We start from the raw sequence: 23912 nt of genomic DNA, 5'->3' as shown, positions 1-23912 counted from the left end.
TTGTACTCTACTTATTGGACATAAAGCTCCACCTTCCCACGCTACTCCTAGATGACATTTCTCCAGGCTGCTTGGGACAGTGTCCTCATCTTACCAATGAGAGCGGGCGAGTCCTGCAAAGCCAGAGCCTGGCGGAGCAGGGCCTTCGGAGACACAGATGTGAGTTTGCTTTGTCACCGCCCTCTGGGCGACCTAGGGCAAGTCACCCAGCTCTCCAGACTTCGGATTTCTGGTCTGTTTAACAAGGACAGGGAAAGGAACCTGGATGACGCTCAGGGCAGCGGCGACTCCGCCAGAGCGGAGCGCGCCGTGCGCGCCTGGGAACTTTGCCCGGAGCGCGGAGCCGGACCCCGGAGCGCAGCGGCCGGGAGCTCCCTCTGCGGGAGCGCGGCGGCGGCGCTCCTCCTTCCCCCTCCACGTCACGGGGGCCGCTCGGCGATCTCCCACTCCCGGCGGAGGGAGAGCAACTCCCTCGCAGGGTGCGCTGCCGAGGTGGCGAAGGAGGAGGAGACGGGAACAAGCCGCCGCCGCAATGGGGCGGAGAGCCTGAAGCGCAGCTTGGAGCCCCAGCCGGAGGGGCCTCTGCAGCCTCGGGGACCCCGCGTTTGGGGCTGCTCCGCTCCATTTCGTAAGTCGACTTGGCCGCGCAGGCCGGCGAGGGACGCCCGGGCCCAACGTGTGGGGCTGTCCCGCGGTGGCGGGTGCGGAGCTCCTGTCCCAGGGGCTGGGTGGCCCGGATGCCCGAACCCTCTCCTCGCGACTTTCACTTTCCCGCCGGAGAAAACTTGGGCGCCGAGTCCCTCTAGGGTGGCGGTCGGCCGGAGGAGTCGCATCGTGACTGTGGGCTGAGCCCCGGCCTGGACCCGCGCCCGCTGGCCTGCGGGTGTCCCAAGGAGCCGGCGCTGGCACCTGGCGGGCGAGATGGGAGTCAGGGGGCCGGATGGGTGACTCCGCTGTGGGCAGCAACTTCGGGACCCTGCGCGGTGACCGGACGCTGGAAAGTTCCTGAAGCCAGAGCTGGGAAAGAGGGTGGCGGGCGGCGGGGCAGCCGGCACGTGTCAGCGCGAGGGCGTCCCGGGAGACGCGTGTCCGCGCCCCGGGTTCCAGGCAGAGAGGAGCGAAAAGGCCAGGAGTCTCCGGGCGCGTCCCAGGGTTTTCCCAAGATTGTCCCACAGCAGTGAGAACGTGGCTGCCGGGAGGCGCCCTTTCCCGGGCCTGGGTTCCGCCGTTTTGGTGCCCCAGGTCAGAGGGCCACCTAGACCCACCCAGGGGAGGGGAGCCAACGGACGATGTCCCCACCCGTTTTTCCGGACCCACCCTCCAGCCTCTACTCAGCTTTGGACCTGCGGGGCCCGGCCAAATTGCCCAAGATTTGGACGTCCGGGCCCCCAGGGGGCGGGAGACGAGTGGGCGGGAGACAGAGGCGGCGCGTGCTGCAATGGGCTGTTTCCTTGGCTTCCCCAATAGGACCCGGTGTGTGTGGTGGGCGTGGGAGTGTCTCTTTATAGTTTGGGTTTCAGAGGCTGCGGGACTAGCCTCCCCGCCGTGGTCTCCGCAGGGACGATCTTCTGCGCTTTCTAAGGTCAAGCGTTGGTGCCAAAGAGCTGGCTGGAATCATCTCCATGCTAAGTGGCGGCGCCTCTCCCGGAGGCCCTGAGCCCGCCGGGATCCGAGTCAAGAGGTGTGGACTCTGAAGTCAGTTTACCGTCTTATTGTAGGCCAACTGTGCGAGTGGGTGGTATTGTTTTGTTAATTTAAGAACTAGGCTTTCGGGCGTTGGGGAGGTTTTCCCTGAGGTTGTAGCTGGAGAAGCTTGTGTATTGCATTCTGGCCGGGCAGGCAGAGGCGGCGTTAGCCCCGAGGCACTTGTCTTTTTCTTTTCTCATCCTCAAAATTGAAAAGCAACGAACCAGAATATTCAGGCAGTTGGGGTAGATAATTTAAGTGTTCATGTGGTTTGGTATAGACAAGAGAAATCACCTCTTTTGATCTCATATGCAGAAACATGCCGTTACTATCAAATACGTTCTGGAGCCTGTCCTTTCCGACAGTTTTCTTGTGGATTTTGTCTTTAGGAAGTAAAATCTTCAAAAGTAATTGAAGCATTGCGGAGAGCAGTTTGTATGTTGCACTTTCTAAGGTCCATTTCTCTGTGAGAAATTACCAGTTAGGATGCTATCGAATCATAATTAACTTGCATTTGCAAAGAAACAGTAGCCATAGCTGAAGAATCTGGTTGTGTGCTACTGATTGCTTCTGGGAAAGACTGAAAAGTATTCTCTTTGGGAGTGAGGGAGAAGTGTTCCCTCCTGTTTATTACTTGAACTCATTCCTTTGAGAGGTACATATTACAGTTACTTGCTAAATGCCACATAGTCTGCAGAGAGATAGTGTATAGGGGTGAATGGCATAATCGGGCAATTAGTCAAAGTTGGCATTTGATGGCACCATGCTAAATATCCTCAGGATAGGCAGGTAATAAAGAGTTATGAAACTAACTTTGCATGAGCTTGGGTCATAAGGGCAGGGGCAGATAGGGATTGGACAGAGAGTACCCAGTTTCTGCTCTCTCTCCCTTTAGAGTCACCAACTAGTGGGGCTACTAGTGATGGGACTATGATTTGGGGACCTGGGGCTTACGCACCATGAACTGAAAGTAAAGCTAAGTCAGCTCCAAAGGATTTCTTTCTTAGGCTGGAAGGCAGGAATAAGGCAGGAAGATTATGAAATGCAAGGTTGAAAAGTCACTTCATCAACCCAGATTTCGGGTGTGCCAGGTCGTGCTGTGGGAGCACAGATGTGCTTCGGTGAAGGCAAGAGGCCTTTTTGGGAAGATTTAAGGTAGAACCTGAATGATGAGTGAGATCTGCATAAACTAATTAGTGGGAAGGGGAGGAGGAGGAAAGGGGGAGTATGGTTATCCACGGAAGGGTGTGTCCTAAGAGGAGGGGAGAGTGGGGATTGTTCCAGGTCCAGTGGGGCCTGAGGGGAGAATGGCCCCAGGTGAGGTCAGCAGGTCCTGGAACTAAAGGGTGCCACATCTTTGGGCCATTTTGTGAAATTGATCCTCAGGACTGTTTCACATCTGAAAGTATCCTGGTGAGATTTAAATTCAGAACAAAACAAAGCTCCAGTGGCTGTGTGGAGAATGGATCCGAGGAGCTCTTAATGCAGGCAGGGCTGGCTATGGGGCTGTGAGGAGCCTGGTGGTCTAGGCTGAGGCAGTGGCCTGGGAATGACATAAGTGGGTGGAGTAAAGGCAGCTTCCGGCGTGACCTAGTGACTAGTTTTGTGCAGGATGTGAGAGCGCAGAGTGACTGCCACTGAGCTGGCGCTTGAGTGCTTGGGTAGATGGTGCTGCCATTTGCAAACGAGGGAAAAGTGGAGGAGGAGCAGGTTTGGGGAGGAAAGACTAGTTTGGTTTTGTTCAGTCTGAGCTGCTCTCTAGGCTCCTGAGTAGAAATACTTAGTAAGTGTCTGGATAGATCAGCCCTCCAAAGAGCTGGGGGTGGGGGGGGTGGGGGGGGGGGTGTTTCACCTGTATTGGGGTGTTATTTTAATTTTGAGGTGGGTTGGGGCAGGGAGTGCGGACCTGGAAAAGAGCCCCTGTCTTCATGGGGAGAAGTGGAAGGAAAACCACGGTGGTGCTGTGTCTCCACTGAAGCTGTAGTGGGAGTGAGCAGCGCGTGGTATGTGTGTGTGTGCACACAGTGGGGGGCTTGAGGGATGCGCTTACCTCCCTGGAAGCTGCTCCTTGAATGAGAGGTGGGACAGAGAGCTGGCTTTTTTAAGAGGAGAGAGCCTCACAGGTATTGATCTGTGAATGGAATGAATGAATGGGAAGGAAAGGAGGAACCAACAGGCTATCTGGAGCCCCTCCCACTCTTGAAGTATTAGGTAAAAACAATCTGATCATGCTGGCATTTTGGTATCAAACCCATATAACAAGCTAGCAACATCTTACTAAAACAGTATTTTGAAGCACTTTGACTGTGAAGTTTTACTTCGTAGCTATGCAAATTGAGTGATTAGGAGAAACATTGATGGAAATCAGACAACAGAGCCATAGTGTGACTAAGAGAGGTCCCTGGAGTGACACGCCATGGCCCTGGCGCAGGCCCGGCCACTTGTCAGCGTATGACCTTACCCAGGTTTCCTGACCTTTCTGTCTTGGTTTCCTGGTCTCTTCAATGGCACCACACTTATGAGGTACATGCTCTGTGGTGCGTTCTTGTGGGCTATTGTGAGGACTGCATGTGTGCTTCATGCATGCAATTGTGTCTGCGTGCATCCTGTGTGTCCCATATGTGCCTGTGTGCCTTGAGCCTGGAACACAGGGAGCTCTCAGCAAACCTCAGCGCTGGTGGATTTGTTATGTTGGTGTCATTTCCATCATTGCCAGATGTAAAACCTGAGACCTAGAGAATTTTGAGAACCTGTCCAAGTCCGTAAGAGCCAAACAGTGGCAAAGCTAAGACCAGGATCCCATTTGCCTGATGGGCAGTGGTGTCTTTTACTTAGCATGTCAACAAGTGTCAGGTGCGGGATGCTGTATAAAATTAACTGTAATAAATGGATCCGGTGACGCTCACCAGAGTGCAGAGAATTCTGCAAAGCAGACATTGGTGTCAAGGCATACAGACTTTTCCTAAGCAATTTAGAGATGTATGTTTTGTATTAATTTGCATTGCTTTACATGTCATTTTATATGCATTTCCATCTGTTGGTAATTTTCCTAAAGTCTGAAGTTTCAAGTACATAAGAATAAAATTAATCAGGAATTAAGTGCAGCTGCTTCAAAACCTAATGGGCGCCTGGGCACGTGGGCTTAGTGTGGGCCTTGGGGAAAGGATTGAATCAATATTTACTATTATAGAAGATGTGGGCAGCCAGATACCATTTGATAAAAGCAGGTCACAGCTTAATGTGTAATGAAGCTTGTTCTGCTGAACATAATAGAAAAATACAGGAAAAGTGGAAGAAGACCAGAGAGAAACTGTTACGTAAAATGCCAGAAAAGGAAACAGAAGCAGACACAGAGGTCTGCTTTATGAAGCTGAACTAGTAAGACACTAAGGGTCGGCAAGTAAAGGTGGAACTTTTAAGCATAATTTAAATACCAATGTGTGGGTTTGGAGGGCAATAAATTGTCCCAAAATTGAACTTACTGGGAAATAGGCCATTGAGTCTTGGTAAAAACTTGGAATATATATATTTTTTTAAACTACAATTTTGTTACTTAGAGCAGTGGTTCATAGTGTGGTCCCTCGACCAGCTGCATCAGCAACCTATGTTTTAATATTTGGAGCCAGGTCTGGTTCCTCTTGAATTTTCACTTCTTTGGTTATAACCTTTCATTTCCTTCTTGTGGTCACTAGCTTCTCACAGTGCTGCTTACCTTCCATAGTCACTATCCTTGTAGAAGGTTGTACCCAGACACAAACCCATCCTTTCCTCCGTCCCAAGGTCTAAACTGGTAGAAGATGCTTTCTAAGATCCCTTTAGGCTGTGATGTTCTGCAGCTCTGTGGTTCTCACAGCATGAGATTGATTTGGTTTGGGGTTTGGTTTTGCTGCCTTTAAAAAAAAAAAAAAATCTTCTGGCGGTCTCATACCAAACAGTGACACGTCCAAACATACAGTCAGCCAAGACACGGAGCTGTTCTCTACAGGTGCTCCTGGTAAACCACACTTCTCCATCTGGCACAAGTGCAGTTAATTTCTTGGACCCAAGTGTTAGTGTTTACCTCTGTTAAATTTCATCTTACTAGGTCCAAGTCCAGATCTGCTTAGGTCCTATTTCTGTCCTTTTTTGTGGAAACCTTTATGTCCTCTGCCAGTTTGGCCGCTGATGTCCTGGCCTGAGGCATTAATGATATGAGTATTTTTATGAGAGGCCTTCCCCACAATTAATGAGGCGTGAAAGCTTGACATCTCTTGCAGCCCTTGTGGGCCTGACCTCAGAGTTGCTGCCATCAGTCCCATCGTGGTTTGCGTGGAAGTGACTGCTGTTCCGAAGGCTCCCGCACGCTGTTTCTCCGCAGAGGGCTGTTTTCTAACTCTGCCCTGGTATCCCTCACAGCGTCCTCCACAGCTGTCACCAAGAGCTGTTGGGGATGATTGCTTCCTCTCCCTCTTAGGTCTATACCACCAGGTGAGACAAAGGTGAGTTTCAGCTTATTTACAGTCAGATTAAGGTGAATTCAGAAGTTTCAAAATAATAGGAAGTAAAAATTGGGCTTCCTCATTCCTCTGCTTTACTGCACATCCCTCCCCCAATCTCTGGAATGCAAGAACTTTGTGCTGAAGTCCACATTTAGCCAAGAGAGTCAAGTATTTAATTTTTTATTTTAAAACTTTGCTCATACATGATTCTTTTTATTTTTAGAATTTCTTAAACTAAATTTATTGGAGTAACATGAGTTAATAACATCTGCATAGTACATTGTGTGCTCACCATCCAGAGTTTATAAAAGTCTTCCATCATCACATATTTGACCCCCTTTACTTTCTTCATCCTCCCCGACCCCCTTTCCCCTCTGGTGACCATCATACTGTTATCTGTGTCTATGAGTTTCTTTTGTTTGTTCAGTTGTTGCTTTCTGTTTTATATCCCACATATGGGTGAAATCATATGGTTCTCGTCTTTTTCTGTCTCACTTATTTCACTTAGTATGATACTCTCAAGATACATCCATGTTGCTGCAAATGGAAATTTTCATCCTTTTTTATGGCTGAGTAATATTCCATTGTATATATGAACCACATCTCCTTTTTTCAGTCATCCGTTGAAGGACACTTAAGTTGTTTCCAAGCCTTGGATATTGTGAATAATAGTGCAGTCAATATGGGAGCACATATCTTTATGAATAAGTGTTTCCAATTTTTTTACATAGGTATCCAGAAGAGGGATTGCTGGGTCACATGGTAGTTTTGAGGAGTCTTCATGCTGTTTTCCATAGTGGCTGCACCAGTTTACATTCCCACCAGCAGTGTGTTAGGGTTCTTGTTTCTCCACATCCTGGCCAGGTGTGAGGCAGTATCTCATTGTGGTTTTGATTTGCATTTAACTTATAGCTAGTGAGGCTGAGCATCTTTTCATATATCTGATGGCAATCTGTCACACATGATTCTTAAAGGAGTACAATTAGATAATGGACTTGCACCAAAAAAAAAAAAAAAAAAAAAAAAAATGTTTTAAAAGGCAAAAGCAAAACAACTATGGCAAGAACGCTTTTAGCCATGGTTGCTAGAGCATGAAGAAGTGCCTGGAATTCTACAGTTATTCCTGATCCTATCTGATCTACTCAAACCTTCTCCTCCCTCCCTTCCCCCGCATCGAAAGAATAGCCTTCAACCAAACTGCAAAAATCTCCAAAACATCCAAGACTGCTTTCCTCCTCCAAGATGCTACCACACCTCTTACGATGTGATATTCTCCCTTACTGCAGCAAGCAAGGGAATAAGTGCCTGGCACTAATGGAGCTCTCTGTAATCTCAAGTAAACTTCCAGGAATACTCGGTCCTTCTAGCTCCTTGATTGCTTTCGTTCTTTCTCTGCCCCCTCTTGTTGATTTCTAATATAGTTAAAGGGCAAATGGACAAGGTTGTCCCTTTGGAGCAGGGCTTCCTGTTCTCAGACTGGACAGTTGGCCTGTCTGCCCTTGGATAGGTTGGACCTGTCTCTTGAGGCTCTGCAAACCCTGGTGTTGCTCCTGGTCATCTCCCAGATCCCGACAGCCCATGACGAAACCACTCATTCAGACTGCAGCAGGGGTGGGCAGTTGTGCCTGGGACCAGGAAGAACAGTCTTAGCATACTCCTTGCTTGCCCAGGTTTCTTTTCCTTCTCCTGCTCCTCTGCATCACTGCGGCATATTTGGAATATTTGCACTGTTGCATCCTTTCTCCACACCCCCACGTTCCACCTGGCAGCGACAAGGAGAGGCCAGTCATCATCTTCTGCCAGGGCCTCTCCGGCAACCATGCTGCCCTCCACTGAGGCAGGCAGAGGCAGACAGATGTAGTATCAGACAGGGCGGGAGAGAGAAGGGGCATACAAGGTAGACACAGTAAGTTGTAGAGGGTAGATTGTGGAAAAATACTAATAGAATAAGAGGGAGATTGTGGAGCTGGAGTAGGGGATGGGGAGCCAAAGGAAAGGAGGAACATAAAGTCTACACTGTGGCAGGAAAATCCCTGACAAAAAGAAACATTTCCAAATGCTAGCTAGTTACCTTTTCTTAGAAATTATCTCTACAATAAAACTTAAATGGAACAAAATGACTGGGATTTCTTGAGATTGTGTTCAGGTTGCTCAGGACCTCACTTTGTCTCTTCATTTCTCCAGGCAGCCCAGTTTCTAGTTGTATCTCCCCAGAATCTAGCCTGGTGCCTGCCTGGCACATGGTAGGCACACAGTGCACGTTTGCTGGATGGATGGACGGCCAATTGAGGGAAGATAGAAGTAGAATAAAGGCATATATATAACACATACCCAAAAGAAGTTAAAGCAGGGATGTGAACAGATGTTTGTATATCCATGTCCATAGCAGAATTATTCACAATAGCCAAAAGATGGAAGCAATCAGTGCATGTCCTCCATGAACAAACAGGTAAACAAAATGTGTTATATAAATGCAATGGTGTTGTGTCAGGGTGACCATAGCCAGGATCCTCACCTCTACACGCGTGTATTTTTATTTGCCTAGGTCACCCTTATCTAAGAGAATTCTTTCTGCATAAGCATTACACAGCGCAGACTGGCTGGATGCCACCTTTGTTAATAACTTCATGTATACATATGGGCCCCTGAACAGCAGCACGGACGATATTGACTCCCTAAGTCCTTGCCTGCCACCACAGGACGAGAGTGAATGCGGATAGTCCCTTGGCCCCTGTTCTTGCTCGCTGCCATGAGAATTGAAAGGCAGATCCTGTGGTTCCTATCCTCGCCTGCAGGCGCAAGATTAAACTGGTATGAATTCCCTCTCCTACGCTCTGCTGTCAGTTTTCGGTCTTGCCAAATCCAAAGTAAACCTGGCTGGAGTTGAACTCCTGTGCTGCTACAAATGGAATATTATTCAGCCTTAAAAGGGAGAAAGTAAATGAAACTTGAAGACATTGTGTTAAGTGAAAGAAGCCAGTCATGAAAAGACAAGTCTTGTATCATTCCTCCCATATGAGCTTCCTAGAGTTGCAAATTCATATAATGAGAAAGTAGTTGGTGGTTGCCAGAGGCTGTGGGGAGGGGAGAAATGGAAGTTAGTATGTTCTGGGTACCGAGTTTCAGTTGGGGAAGAAGAAGTTCTGTGGATGGATGGTGGTAATTGCTGCAAAAGCAATGTGAATGTACTTAATGCCACTGAACTGTACGTATAAAAATGGTTAAAATGGTAAATTTTATGTTATAGCTATTTTACCACAATAAGATAATAGAAAAATGTTTTTTATGATCGTCAACTAATTCATAATTATGGAACAACAAAAGGAACGGTATTTTTGTAACAAAGAAGTTAAGCAGGTGATACAAAGTGTGTATTATAGAGCGGGGGTGGGGGGCAGCAAAAAGTTGTTAAAACTGCTACTGAGAATGGCTTGCCTGAGTCCCAACACCAGGCAGACACATTCAAAGACTTTTAGTCCTGCCCACTCCAGTCACCCCCCGATGCCCACTTTAAAAAACAAAACATCAACAACAACAAAACCTTTCTATTTTGAAAATTTTTAAACCTACGGAAAAGTTGTAAGAATAGTCCAGGTGCCCATCCGATTCCACCCTTGACCTTGAGAATGCTGAAGGTTTTGATGGGGCTTCTGTACGTCCTGCCAGATGGAGACCCCACTGCTGCCTCTGGGAGGTGGTCTCTGGGGGCAGGAGCTGGTGGTGATGATGAAGTCCAGGCCCTGTTGGCAGACCAGCCCCTGCTCTGTAATACTCGGTGCTCCTCCTCTGGTTGCTGCTGTTTAAGTGCTTTCCACGCATACGGTCACGCAGCCTGTGTGCCAGCCCGCTCCTCTGCCAGCGTGTACCCGTGCATGAGCTCTGTTGTCAGAGTGTGCATGTGAGTCAGCGCCCTGGGTCCTCTTTCACACAGGTGAGAAGGCAGAGGGCTAATGAGATGAGCGTGAGCTCATTTGCACAGGCAGGACTTAAATTCAGAATCACGAGCTCTCAGTGACGAACCCATTATTTTGTACACAAAGGTAGAGCAGGAGGGTAAGATGGAGGAGGCAGGTGTGTGGCTGGGAGGAGAGGAATGGAGTCAGGCCGGTAGGGGAGGAATGAGGGAGTGGTTCACAGCTGCTCTGCAGGGCTCACCCTGTGAGCTGTTGGCGATAGCTTTTTCTTGATATGTAACAAGATTGTTACAACAAGCTCTCAAAAAGGCTGCTCATCTGTAAGGAGACTTTGAGAAATTATGTGGCTTACCCCCTGTTTCTGGCCAGAACCAGAGAAAAGGGGTTTGCTGTAAGCTAAGCTGTGCTTACCTGAGGCAGACTGCATAGTTCATGCTAACGTTAGAGTTAATTTGGTAAATCTTAAGAGTCCACTTTCCTTCAGAAATTTACCTAAACCCTCTAAATGCCTTCAGATACAGATGGATGAGACATTAAGCATCATCTGAGACACATACTCTTGCACTTGGCTATATATGGGATTTTACTGGCTATATACAGGATTTTACTATTGTATAAGTAGACAGTTTAGCCTGGTTTAAAGTTAAGCTTAATTGTGCATGAGTATGTGTGTGTGTGTTTTAAGCATTACCCTTTTCACATGGTCATCTTTCAAAGTGTATCTTTGCATACACTTTGCAACGTTGCTTAAACACGCGGGGGGGGGGGGGGGCTTATTTCTCCCATTTGACAAGAATGCAGCGCACGTTTGCTGCTGGTGGTTCAGCAGTTTGAGGGTTTGGGGGCTGAGGTCTCTGATGTTCTCTTGACCTCTTCTTCGTGGTCCCAAGGTGGCTGCTGCAATGCTGGCCATCACGTCGGAGTTCCAGGCAGAAAAATGAACAAAGGGAAAAACATAACAAAATGGCATACTTCCCCCCAAATCAGGTTCCTTTAAAGAACTTTCCTGGGTACTGACATTATATTTCATGGACTGATCCTTTATAATGAGGCTGGGGAAAGGAGTTTTTAGAAGGGCACATTTCTGCTACCAACAATATTAAGGGTTCTCTTATTAAAGAATAAAGGAAAGATGGATGTTGGAAGGTAACTGGCCATCACTACCACAGCCATATATAAGACCCTTACCTGCCAGGTCCGTTTCTGAATTTCATCTCACTGATCTGTCTGTTCTAGCACAGTACCTTTAAATGATTGGAACATCTGTGTGAAAATCTAAAGAGTCTGGTTTTTACTTTTATGTTATATACAGTTGGCATATGTTTGCTTAGAGGCTTAGTGTTTGACTAAGCAGTCTTTTCACTTTTTAATTCCGTTAACCTAAAATAAAACCTATGTGTTGAGACTTGTTTCTGTAAGTAAAACCATGGCTAGATGCATTTCGGTAGGGGATGCCAACTGGAGAGCTTCCTGGAGTCATTTCTAGATGTGACATTTGACAAGAAATTACTGCTTTTAAAATTCTTACTTCAGAATTTTCCTGAGCACTGCAGATATTTTTCCCACCTGTTTAACTTAATTTTAAGTTCCTGGGTCTTAACATGATTAGGTCTTATATACACACGAGCTCTCAGGACAATGTGTACCTTTTAAACAAAAAAATACAGGCCTTTCCTGAATAGTGACATCACGCCAGAGCTGCCAGTCTTGAACATTGTAGTGCAAGTGCAGGGGTATCTGGAGGCCTCTGGCCCAGCTCCCCACAACACTGGCAGGACGCAGAAAGCAGAGGAGCCATCCTGGTGACTTACAGCTGAGTGTGTATGATCTATTCCCAAGAGCGTGGACTGGCCTTCCGCCGCCTCTGCCGCGCTCCACAGCCACTTGCTCCTGTAATATAGTCGTGGGCTAGAGATTCTGCTTCAAATGCCCAGAGGGAAATCAGAGTTACCATACCTCTGCAGATCTACAGAACCTTGGAGCAGTTAATGTTGGCCATATAAAATATGGAATTCGCCATATTGGTCCTCACATTGCTGCAGAATCCTCAGTACCGCCTCATTTGTTATGTGGCCATCAGGGACAGCTTGGCTGAGCAGGGAGGCTAGAATGAGCCCTTGCCGTTTTGTGCTATCTGGAGAATTGCCCCTGAGGACACTGAATGGGGGGAAAGTATATAGCTTCTACAAGGCATAGGGTTACAGAAGCTGTTCAGCTGATCGGAACTCAGTACAAAACTAGTTGCATTGCTCTTCTTGGCTGTTTTTTAAAGGAATTATTTGACTCTCAATCTTTCATAAGCTATTGAGCAGATTTGGGGCCAAAAAACTTTAAAGTTTAACCAGAAGAACTATCTTCCTGTCTTTGAAAATCCAAAACAGGTATATGTCTTCAGGAACAATATATGCAACAGATATTAACAAAAAAATTGTTGTCAAATAGTGAAAGACATATAGCACGTCAGAATGAAGGGACTAGTCCATGCACTATTTCAGCAAGATAAAACTAAACCGCAACCTATTGACTCCCAGTTCTCCCAAGAAATCATTTTTTTATAGAGGTCCTAGTACCCAAAATATGCATCCCAAAGTTGTTTTTCCCCATAGACTGTGTCATAGGTCCTTCATAACAGCACTGTGGGATAGAAAAACCATTTCCCATTTAACACATGGGAAACAAAAGACTTGCCCAAGATTAAATGACTTGCCACAGTTACTTGAAGAATTTTTGATGGCAGAGCCCAGACTAGAACTTGGGTCATCTGACTTGGTCCCACTGAGCAACTACCCTTTGCCAGGGAGGTATGCACGTGGGGCTGCGAGGAGAGTGTGAACCAGGCCTGTCCAGCTAACAGAGTAACTGCCGCTGGGGTAAGTGCTTAGAAGAAAACAAGGGCTATGGTAGCGGGAAGATCTAAGGGCGGTCAGCAAGGACCCCGGGAAAGGTCTTTCTCCCACACTGAGGGATACTGAGGAGACAGGCTAGGATCCAGGGAAAAAGGGTCTAAACATTGGGACATCTGCGCAAAGGTCCTGAGTAAGACCTAGCTGCTGTGCTAGGAAATCGTAGATGGCTGGAGTCACTTAGAGTGCAGCGAGCAGAGTAAGATGGAGTTGGAGAGACAGCAGTGACAGTCTGGCCCTTGTGGCCATGGAAAGAACTGATTTTATTCTAAGTTCAATGCAACCCTAGTGGAGTGTTTCAAATGTAGGGCATTGGACTGGGTCGGGAGGAGTAATATGACTTATATGTTTAAAAGATCCTTTTGGCTACTGAGAGAGACTCTGGGCCCCTTGGAGTGGATGAAGAAACTACTCAGACACTCTCCATCTGAGGAAGAAAGGGAGGGGGTTTTCTCTAGTGAAAAATCGCCCCTGTTTCTTTATTAGCCAGGGTTTTTATCCACTTTCCACATGCGTAAGTACTTAAGGAAAATATGCAGCACTTCCCCAAATGGTAGGGACTGAAGGGGAAGTGCAGATCAATACAGGTTGAAACATCCAGGTATTTTACACAAGGTCAAAAGCACTTCCTCCTACTTTATCATTCTGTTCTTCACATTTTACTGACAAGGATTTGAGGCTTTACAGAGAAAAACAGAGCAGGTTCCCTCTTCCTTAAAAGCCACTTTGTATTTCTATTTTATCTTTAAAATCCCCCGGAGGGTGGTATTCAGAGCAGGCCTGGAAGACAACCTGCTGGCTAAGGGCCCAGCTGGGGGCGGCTCCGAACAGCGGTCAGAGTCTTTTAAACCAAGCCTGTCTGCTTCCCACATCTCCCCACGTCTGTCTATTCCCCCACAGGCTACAGTACAGGGAATGGAGTAGACAGAAGCAAAGGAAGCTAGTGAGGAGGTTATTTCTGTGCAGGCAAGAGTTGATGCTGGTTTGGATTAGAGAGGTTCCTGTGGAGTAGAAATGGGTGGGTGGATTCAAAATACGTCTGGATGAGTTTTACTACTGCCCAGAGATCGGACAGGCCACCTTGCGTTGTGGTCAAAAGTGTAGGGTCTGGTCAAAATTGTAGGCTCTAAAATTGGACCATAGTCGAAAATCCTGGCTCCTTCACGTACCGTCTATTTATCCTCTGTAACTCAATTTCCTAATCTGAAAAGCGAGGATAATGATAGTACCTACCTCACAGGTTTATTGAATGGAGTAAATAAGAGAATGCAAATAGTTCTCGTGCTTAGTATAAACCATTAGGAGGGGACAGGTCTGCATCCAGGGACTCAGGCAGAATGAAGATTGGTGTTGACTTTGGCCAGAATGTTACATGGAGTGGGCAGTGGAGCAAGCCGCACAGAATGCCACCGTGAGGGGCCTGGGTATGGGGAGCAGAAAAGTCCCCTGCGCTGTCCAGTGCCTTGAGGGGGAGCAGTTGGATGTACAAACATGTATGTAATGAGGAAAACATCCCAAGAATGGAACGCTGTCCCCTCATTTAGAGAAGGAGGAATTTAGACTGTCACTATGAAAATCCTTGTCAGTTTTTAATTTTCACACCCAGCCCTATTCAGGAATTACGGATTATTTAAGCTTTGGTGGAAAAGGCCCAGAAAAGTAAATTCTATTACTTAAACGTTTTCTTTCTATAGAAAAGTATGTTGACCGCTGGTAAAAATCATTTACTTTGTAACAACTTAAAAGTCCAAGTTTAAAACAGGACGTGTTCACAATATATTGTGAAATGAAAGAAACATAAGTGGTGCTACATAGTGAGACTCTGGTTAAAAAGCAAGCCAAGGAAAGGTGTGTTGAAACCAGCCTGGAAGGACGCACCGTCCACAGAATGTCATTACCTGCTGGTGGATTACTGGGGAGCTTTGTTTTCTTCTTGAGGCTATTCTGACTTTCTGATTTTTTTAAATTTAATGAAAGTGTTTACTTTTATAAGCAGAGGATGACAAACATTTTCCTTTTTAAAACTATCCCCTCTTATTTAAGGACTGCTCATTCTTAATGTGTGCTGTCTACGACCCTGCCACGCCCTTCCTGCGTTTCATCTCCTTGCTGTTTACCTGCTCACAGTCTGCTAGCTATGTGCCATAGCAATCTTTCCTGTAGAATGGTGAGAATGTGAGGTAATCTGAGCAAAAAACCTGCCTTCCTGCTCCTTGCAGACTCTGCGGGCACTGCACAGGTGTTGAGGAAATTCGTCCTGGCTGAGTCATTTCCTGCTTGCTAGTGGTCGTATTTCAAAATTTTCTCTGGGTTCAGTGATGAGCATGTCATCGAAGAGAACCAATGGCTTTATTGAAATCCAGGAGCTACATATGGTAGAAGGACCTTAGCTTATTCAACTAGATGAATTGTTTTGTTTGTTTGTTTTGTCTCAGTGAGCTCATCTTTATATTAGTGCTCTTAAGTGATGCTGCTTCTCTGCAAGACTTTAGCGAGCAAGACAGTGTTGACCCTTCTAAATCAATAAAGGCTTCAAATCCTATTTTTCACACTGACAAATAATGATACAAAGTTTAAGAAGTTAAAGGTGGCCCACAAAGGAAATAGTCTCCACGCAGAGATTTCACCAGAAAGTGTTCTAAAATAATGAGTCATTCTCAGAGAGCCCCGGTTGTGTCACCAGTTACTGCAAGAACAAGTGAGTCAGTAAGCAAGCAGTGATGCGACGTGAGACAGGAGTCGCTGATGGCGCATTGCTGAGGATGAACTTTCTTTCCCCTGAGGGGCTTCCCTCAGGAGGAGCCTGTGGCTGGTCCCAGCCCAGCGCAGGTCGAGAAGGCTTCCTCACCCAGTATTCCACCAGGCTGATTCACCATGTAAATAAATAATCCCGTAATTGTTCATTTCTGTTCCAGCTTTAGGACAGTTAGGTAAGACAGAGTAACAAGAAATTATAGTCAAGGACCAAAACTGTTGTGGAAAACATTTTTCCTTTAGACTCCAAGGGACAGTATTGGCTAAAGGGTTAAGAGCACATCTCTGGAGCCACACTCTCTGGGTTCAGTTCAGACTAAAGCACTTCATAACCCTATAGCCTTGGGCAATTTCTTTATCCCCTCGGGCCTCAGTTTACTGTCTTGTTAGAAGATTAAAGGTGGTACCTACCTCACTGGTCTGTTGAAGGGGTTGAATTCTTATATTCTGAATACTTAGAACAGTGTCCTGAGTAACAACTCTTTATTCAATGATTCTACATTATAATAACGATATTATTAGCTTAATAAAGAACATTACATGGAGGCATTCGGGCATTATTAATTTGAAAATATTGAATTTATATTGAGACTTTTGGGGAGAATAGAAAGTAGGTTGAAAAATAAGGCAATAAGCCAAAAGTGTGGGCAAGAGCTTTGAAAATAACTGGGGGTGGGGAGCTTACCACGGAGGAATAGTAGTGTCCGGGCTTGAGGGAGGAGATGATGGGGGGAGGGGGGGACACAATAATAAGCTGAGCTCTAGTGATGAAACCTTGCCATCGTTTCCTTCTCAGCTCTGTACCCAGGTGGGAATAAACTACAGCAGGCCAGGCTTCCTTCTCTGCTGGGCAGGTGGAAGGGGAAATACCCTTCTCCTGTGGATGGGAGATTGTTTGTAATGTAATTATAAGACTACCAGGCAGCCAAACACCGGCCTGCTTCTTGTTCACCAGGCTTGGAGACTGAACCTTTAGGAGGGAAAGAGCCGCGGGGTGGGGGGAGTGTTTGCAGAAGGTGGCTCTGCTGCCTGTCTCCTAGGAACCACGCATGGCGGCCCGCATAACTGCCAGCCTTAGCCCAGCCCACTCTAGTCAGATGCGGGTCAGGCTTCAGGAGCTCCTTTTCATCCCTCCAGACCTGGCGCCTTGGGATTTTCTCAGGCCTGCGCTGCAGGGGACTACGCCCAGCTCCCCTCCGCCCCCTGCAGCCCCTGGCCCCTGAAGCTGTGCCGCTGCTGCTTGGTGTTCTTTAAGCACAGTGCAGACCCCGCTGGGAGGGGCTGGGAGTGTCCAAAAGTGGAGCCCGGGTTGGAAACTGTGATCTCTAACCTGAGCTCATAACCTGGTGACTTCTCACCGCAGGGAAAAGGTCAACAGCCCCTTCCAGGATTTGACAGAAGCTCACCTTGCACAGGCACATCTTCTAACTTGGGGAAAAGGAATGATTGTTCAGTGGAAGGAATTTCTGTGCAGGGGTTTTACTCTGACTTGGCACAGAGTGGTATTTCAGGGTTGCTGCTTTCTCCTGATGTCAAAGACTGACCCATAGTCAGATGAGGTGTCCCCTTTAAAGATACCTGGGTGGAAGAAGGATCAAAAGCCAGGTTCCCAGGCTCTCTGACTCCCCTGCCTTCTTTCTTTAAAATGAACTCTTGTCCGTAACTGGTGAAGCTCAGACATGGGACCCAGAGCCACTTCTCACAGCGTGGCTGCCACCTGTCCCTTACGAGAGTCCTGTGACCTTTCCTCTCCGGGCAGGCAGCATGGCTGCCCAGCTCCACTCAGACTTGCCAGGAGCCAGGTTGGAGTCCCAGGTATGTGCTTCAGGCATTCTGTTCTCAGGAAGGTGCAAGGGAAGCTTGGGACCGGGAGCCGGCCTTTGCCTTTTGTGTAAGTGTGAAAATGATAATTAAACGGTACATCATAAATGACATGAAAGCTCTAGAAGACTGTAAACCTCTGCAGAAATGTGAGGTCTTTTCATTTTATCACTGTGATATCAGGGGGAACTTTTCACTAATGCTAACTAGAGATTGTGTGGACCACTAGAGTATGAAAAGAAAAAGTAAAAATTTACTTTGGTTAAAATTCATTCTAATTCTAGCCATTTATGCACTTGCTTCCTATTTATGCCTAATTACCATGAATTAGGACAATGATAAGACTGATTGATTTGGGATCGATAAATTTTCTAAGTTTATTTTATCACAACACCTAATTTCTAAGCGTGTGCTCAGACTTCTGGGGTTGTAGTTTGTGTCACCTTGTTCATTGGGAGGCAGGCTTCCCACACTTCCCAGCAACTGGCAGCAACTTTGGTCTTGAGATGGAGGTGACAGAACTCTATCCGGTCTGTCTGGGACAGCAGAAAGCTGAGCCGACAAGGGACTCAGCCATGAGCCCGAGTGGGATTCCCCTGACCTGAGTTCTGATTCAGCAGAGATGCTGTCTGGACCTGGTAACATGTATGGAGGAGAAAGCGTGGAATCGAGGTGTTTGTGAGGTGATTGTTCATGTGGGTATGGGGAAAATGGAAGAGTGGATGGTCTCACTATAAACTGAGTCAGAAAACACAAGGAGAGGTGAGGATATCAGGTTCGGTTTGGGGCTCATTGAAGTTGCGTGGCTGTAAGCTGTCGGATGGACCAGTCCATCAAATAATTGGACGTTCACTTCAGAACGTTGGGCAAGAGGGGAGGGGAGGGTGAGAGATAAGCTGTTGACAATGTGCATGTAGAAGTTGAAGCCAAAGACCCAGGAAGAGTGTGCATGAACAGAGCAGTTAGCTGACAGAGGACCCCGGGGAAACCCACAGGGGAGACACTGAGGTGCGATCAGAGAGGACACAGATTCTGCAGGACAGCTCACTGTCCATAAGTGTTCTTTAAGGGAGAGTGATTCAAGGGAAGGTGAATGAGTATATGTCATTCCCAGAAGAGCTATGCAATCTTCAAAAATAAATCAGGTTCAAAAAGTCCTTGCTAATTCTCTCTAAGGAAATTGGTAGGAGCTTACATTCTCCTTGAAGGTTTATTGAGATGTGTTAGGAAATTGCATATGGGCTCCTCACACTTCCCCAGTTTTCAGTATTTGGACCTCCTTGAAATCCCTTAGGAGCTCCACCAACCCTCCTGTCCTCAAAACTTGGGGTAGTGCTCCCTGGATGCCCTCTTCCTGCTGCTCCCAAAATAAGCACATCTATGCCCTCTCCCTGATAGGCTGCTTCTACCTAATAAAGTAATATAATCATTTTTTAAGCTCAAGTAGCTCAAAAGGCTCTTCAGTGATCAGTAAACCCCCCACCTACCCAGGCCCCCAATCCTCAGTCCTCTCCCAGCCTGCACTGAAGCAATTCCTGTTCCCAGTGTCAAGTCTATACAACATCCTCTTGGAAATACTGGCCCGTGGGCCAGATCAGCCAGTTTTCTGTTTTTGTAAATAAAGTTTTATTGGAACACAGCCATGCCCACTCACTTACACATTGTCTGGTAGCTGCTTTCCCACTACAACAGCAGAGTTGAGTAATTGTGACAAAGGAAAATTTTGCCAACATGTGCTCTTTGTGTGCAGATACCTGTGTGTGTAGTGTTTTTATGACATGTGAGCACCCTACACACAGTTCTGCATTTCGCTTATTTCTGTTTCACAGTATGTCATGGAAATTGTTCCACATGGGCACATCCACATTTGTCTCAGACTTTTTCATATAGTATGGATGGAATTAACCCATCCCCCACTGAAGGATGTTTTTGTGCTTTTCAGTCTTTAGCCTGACAAATAACACTGCAGGGAACCTTCTTGTGCACACACATTCCTTGCACACATGAGCTCTTCTGGGTGGGTACATTTAAAACGGAGAGTCCTGGCTGGTGTGGCTCAGTGGATTGAGTGCTGGTCTGTGAACCAAACGGTCGCTGGTTAGATTCCCAGTCAGTACACACGCCTGGGTTCCAGGCGAGGTCTGCAGTTGGGGGGGTGTGAGAGGCAACTGATCAATGTATCTCTCACACATGGATGTGTCTCTCCTTCTCTTTCTCCCTCCCTTCTCCCTCTCTAAAAATAAATAAAGTCTTTAAAAGAAACTCTGAGAGGTAGTGTCTAATGGCCCCACAGATTATTTTTAGCCCCCAAACTCGATGAGAGCCATGTTCTTTTCACCATAAAAGCTAAATCGCTCAACCCTGTGAGGAAATGGAGGCTAACAAAATAGAAAAATAAAGGAATGTGCAGGATTACCAAATTTGTATAATCTTTACAAAATTTTACATATAGTCTCTAATACCTATTATAGCTCTTTTGGGTTTCTGCCCACTACTCTTATTTGTGAAGGTAGTCTTAGTCTCTGCAGGCTGCTGTAACAAAATACCATAGACAGAGTGGCTTGTAAACAACAGAAATTTATTTCTCACAGTTCTGGAGGCAGCAAGTCCAAGATGAGCATAGCGGGGTTCTGGGGAAGGCCCTCTGTCAGGTGCAGACTCCTGACTTCTTGCTATGTCCTCACATGGTGGAAGGGACAAGGGAGCTTTCTGCAGTCTCTCCTTATAAAGGCACTAATCCCATTGGTGAGGGCCGCACCCTCATGACCTAATCATCTTCATCACCCAAAGGTTCTACCCCAAAATACCATCACATTTAGGGATTAGGTTTCAACATACAAATTTTGGAGGGGACACATTCAGGCTATTGCAGTGGGATACACTGAGTTTTTGCATCTGGCTTCAGCCATAGATCTAATCAGTATCTGAAGGTAGAATCAAGATGGATATTTCTTTTCTTTTTTATTTATTTTTTCATATTCTAGCAGTATAAGATGGATATTTCGATGGATATTTCTTTTAGTTTCAGGTGGGCCATTTGCATTAACAAAGATCTCTTAGTGACATCCATTTCTCTAGACCTCTGCACAAACCAGAGTACCGTCTCTCCAAATACACTAAGCAGAAATGCAGACAATAAAAAAATACATAAAACCTATATTTTAGTAGTTTATGTTATTTTCCATTCTATTTGATAAGCAACATCTCTCAAAATTAGATATAGTTAACACAGAACACCAAAAAAATACCACCATGCTCCATAGTTTCATTTCTTTTTTTCTGGATTCTCTAAGGGTGAGAACTTTGTTTTGTTCATCTTTGGGCCCAGCATTCTGCCAGTATGTGATAGGCACCCAGTGGACTTTAGTTGAACTGAACTAATTTTCTCATAATATTTTATTCTGAATTATTCCTTTTGCCTCTTACAGAATGAAGATATTCAGATGTTGTTTTAAATACCCCCTGCAGCAGAAAGTCTTCATCCTGTTTTTAACCCTGTGGCTGCTCTCCTTGTTAAAGCTTCTAAATGTAGGAAGATTCCTCTTGCCTCAGAGAGACATTTACTTGGTTGAGTATTCCCTAAGTACTTCCCCTTTTGTAAGGAACAGATACACCCATGTTAAGGATGAAGTCAAGTATGAAGTCAATTGTTCGGGTATCTATGAACAGGAGCCTTTGGAAATTGGCAAGACTCTGGAAATAAGAAGAAAAGACATCATTGACTTGGATGATGAAGATGTTGTGGTGATGACCAGCGATTGTGACATTTATCAGACCCTAAGGAAGTACCACCAAAAGCTTGTTTCAAGGGAGGAGAAAACCTTCCCAATAGCCTATTCTTTGGTTGTTCATAAAGATGCAATTATGGTTGAAAGGCTAATCCGTGCTATATATAACCAGCACAATATTTACTGCATCCATTATGACCTGAAGTCACCTGACACCTTCAAAGTTGCCATGAACAATTTAGCTAAGTGCTTCTCCAACATTTTCATTGCTTCCAAATTAGAGACTGTGCAATATGCCCACATTTCCAGACTCCAAGCTGATTTAAATTGTTTGTCAGACCTTCTCAAGTCTTCAGTTCAATGGAAATATGTTATCAACCTGTGTGGGCAAGACTTTCCTTTGAAGTCGAACTTTGAATTAGTGTCAGAGCTGAAGAAACTCAATGGAGCAAATATGTTAGAGACAGTGAAACCCCCTAAAAGTAAAATGGAAAGATTCACTTATCACCATGAACTCAGACAGGTGCCTTATGAATACATCACGAAGTTACCAGTAAGGACAAACATCTCCAAAGAAGCCCCCCCTCATAACATTGAGATATTTGTTGGCAGCGCTTATTTTGTTTTAAGTCGAGCATTTGTTAAATATATTTTCAACAACTCCCTCGTTAAAGACTTTTTTGCCTGGTCTGAAGATACATACTCACCTGATGAGCATTTTTGGGCTACCTTAACTCGGGTACCAGGAATACCTGGGGAGATTTCTCGGTCAGCCCAGGATGTGTCTGACCTACAGAGTAAGACTCGCCTTGTCAAATGGAATTATCACGAAGGCCTTTTCTATCCCAGCTGTACAGGCTCTCACCTTCGAAGTGTGTGTATCTATGGAGCAGCAGAATTAAGGTGGCTTATCAAAGATGGACATTGGTTTGCTAATAAGTTTGATTCTAAGGTGGACCCTGTCCTGATTAAATGCTTGGCAGAAAAACTTGAAGAACAACAGAGAGAGTGGATCACTTTGTCTTCAGAAAAGTTATTTATGGATAAAAATCCCGCCATCACAACATGATAAAATCACAGTGGAAGGAAGGTGGAGTGAAATCAGAGTTGTAGACTATACCATGTCCAGTACCATCTGAGCTTAACCTTCTCGTAACTTGAAAGGTATCTAAAATTCCATGCATAAGGGAAAGTGCTTAGCCTTTGGTGACAGTTGGCCTGCAGCTTGTTGAGTATTTTTGTTTGTTTCTACCTGTAATCTCACTGCGTTAGAGATCTGAAACAGTCATCAGATATTTATTGAGCTCCTTCTGTATGTCGGGCACCTTTTTAGAAATGTGTAGCAATTAAATCCAAGTTTTAATGAGTTATACAATGCCCTCAAAAGACAGTCTTACCCTGCTCATACAACCGCCGTAACCTCTTACGTTCTCCACATAACAATCGGGAAGTGTGAGGAGGTTTTGGAGCGTGTGGCATTGACCCACATAACACCCGTTTCAGAACCACAGTTAAGTACAGTGACCAATACTCTACTTGCCTCGTAATTCAACCCACTCGACTTTTTCTAAGCATTAGAATATTAGAAGGAGAAACTTCACTACCTCAAAAGAGCACAAAGAATTTTCTAGTTTCCTCCTTGCCAAAGCGTAATTTACCTTTTGGTGCCTCACTCAATTCCGTTCAGGGTCTGGAGCCTGGGAGTGTGGCAGTCACAGTGCCTGAATGTTTGGGAGGCACTTGAGGTAAGTAGGGGGATTCAGGACACATGGTGCCTGAAGAGGAACAAAGGGATTTCTATGACTTTTGTATTGTGTTACACACCGGTGTTATGATGGCGTCTTTTTTAATTCAGCTCTTTCTTCAAAGCACATTTATTGGTTAAAAATGAGAACTGATGAATACTCGAGGTGTTATATTCCAGAACATTGAACCTAAGTCGTCCAGTTCATAGATTATCATTACCTGTAAGTTTCACAAAACAGAATTATACTAATCCCACAGTAATCAAGACCACTGTGAGACTCTTTGGAAGACTGAAGTATTTAAGTACTTTTTAAAAATCATCTGTGATCTAAGTGTCTGTGAAATGAACTTCGCTTGTTTTAAAGTTTATGATACTAACTGCCAAGTGGCACCATTGTCTCCCTTTCCTAAAGTTGTTTTTCTTGCTTCCTTTTTCTTGCCCCCTCCAAATTACTTTATTCTTCAGAAAACAACGATTACCAAGTCCTTGTTCTTACAAATAAGGAACTATTGGGTAGAGCTGAGTCCTGCAGAACATCCTTCCCAGGTCATCACTGTATGTGACTGTGACAAGCTAAGCTTGCTCTCCCAGTCCTCAAAGTGAGCACTGGTTGCCTATCCTGGTTCCTCCACATGGTGTGTGTGTGTGTGTGTGTGTGTGTGTGTGTGTGTGTGTGTGTGTGAATCACTTGAATAGAATATGAAGTGTTTTTAAAATAGGGACAAACTATTGAAATGTCAGAGAACAGTCTTACCTTAAGGATAACATAGATCCAACACCATTGTGAGACTTAACCATTAAAATAGGGACAAACTATTGAAATGTCAGAGAACAGTCTTACCTTAAGGATAACATAGATCCAACACCATTGTGAGACTTAA

The 23912-nt window shown here is 45.7% G+C and overlaps 1 protein-coding gene across 1 annotated transcript; it reads left to right on the top strand.

Annotated features, from left to right (window-relative positions):
* Nucleotides 1-232: 232 nt before the first annotated feature.
* GCNT4 (glucosaminyl (N-acetyl) transferase 4) lies at nt 233-23679 on the top strand. Its single transcript, XM_090276389.1, has 2 exons — nt 233-628; nt 20985-23679. Exon 2 carries the CDS (start codon nt 20986-20988, stop codon nt 22351-22353), a length of 1368 nt encoding a protein of 455 aa, XP_090132515.1. The 5' UTR covers nt 233-628; nt 20985; the 3' UTR covers nt 22354-23679.
* Nucleotides 23680-23912: the final 233 nt, after the last annotated feature.

Source organism: Furipterus horrens, unplaced genomic scaffold, assembly GCF_987537825.1.
Source record: "Furipterus horrens unplaced genomic scaffold, mFurHor1.1.pri manual_scaffold_5, whole genome shotgun sequence".
NCBI lineage: Eukaryota > Metazoa > Chordata > Mammalia > Chiroptera > Furipteridae > Furipterus > Furipterus horrens.
Note: the sequence above shows the minus strand (reverse complement) of the source record. Positions and strands in the feature narration are given on the sequence as shown.

Bases quoted from the DNA above. Each gene is read 5' to 3' on its own strand.
- GCNT4 (XM_090276389.1), top strand. From the start codon at position 20,986: ATGAAGATATTCAGATGTTGTTTTAAATACCCCCTGCAGCAGAAAGTC.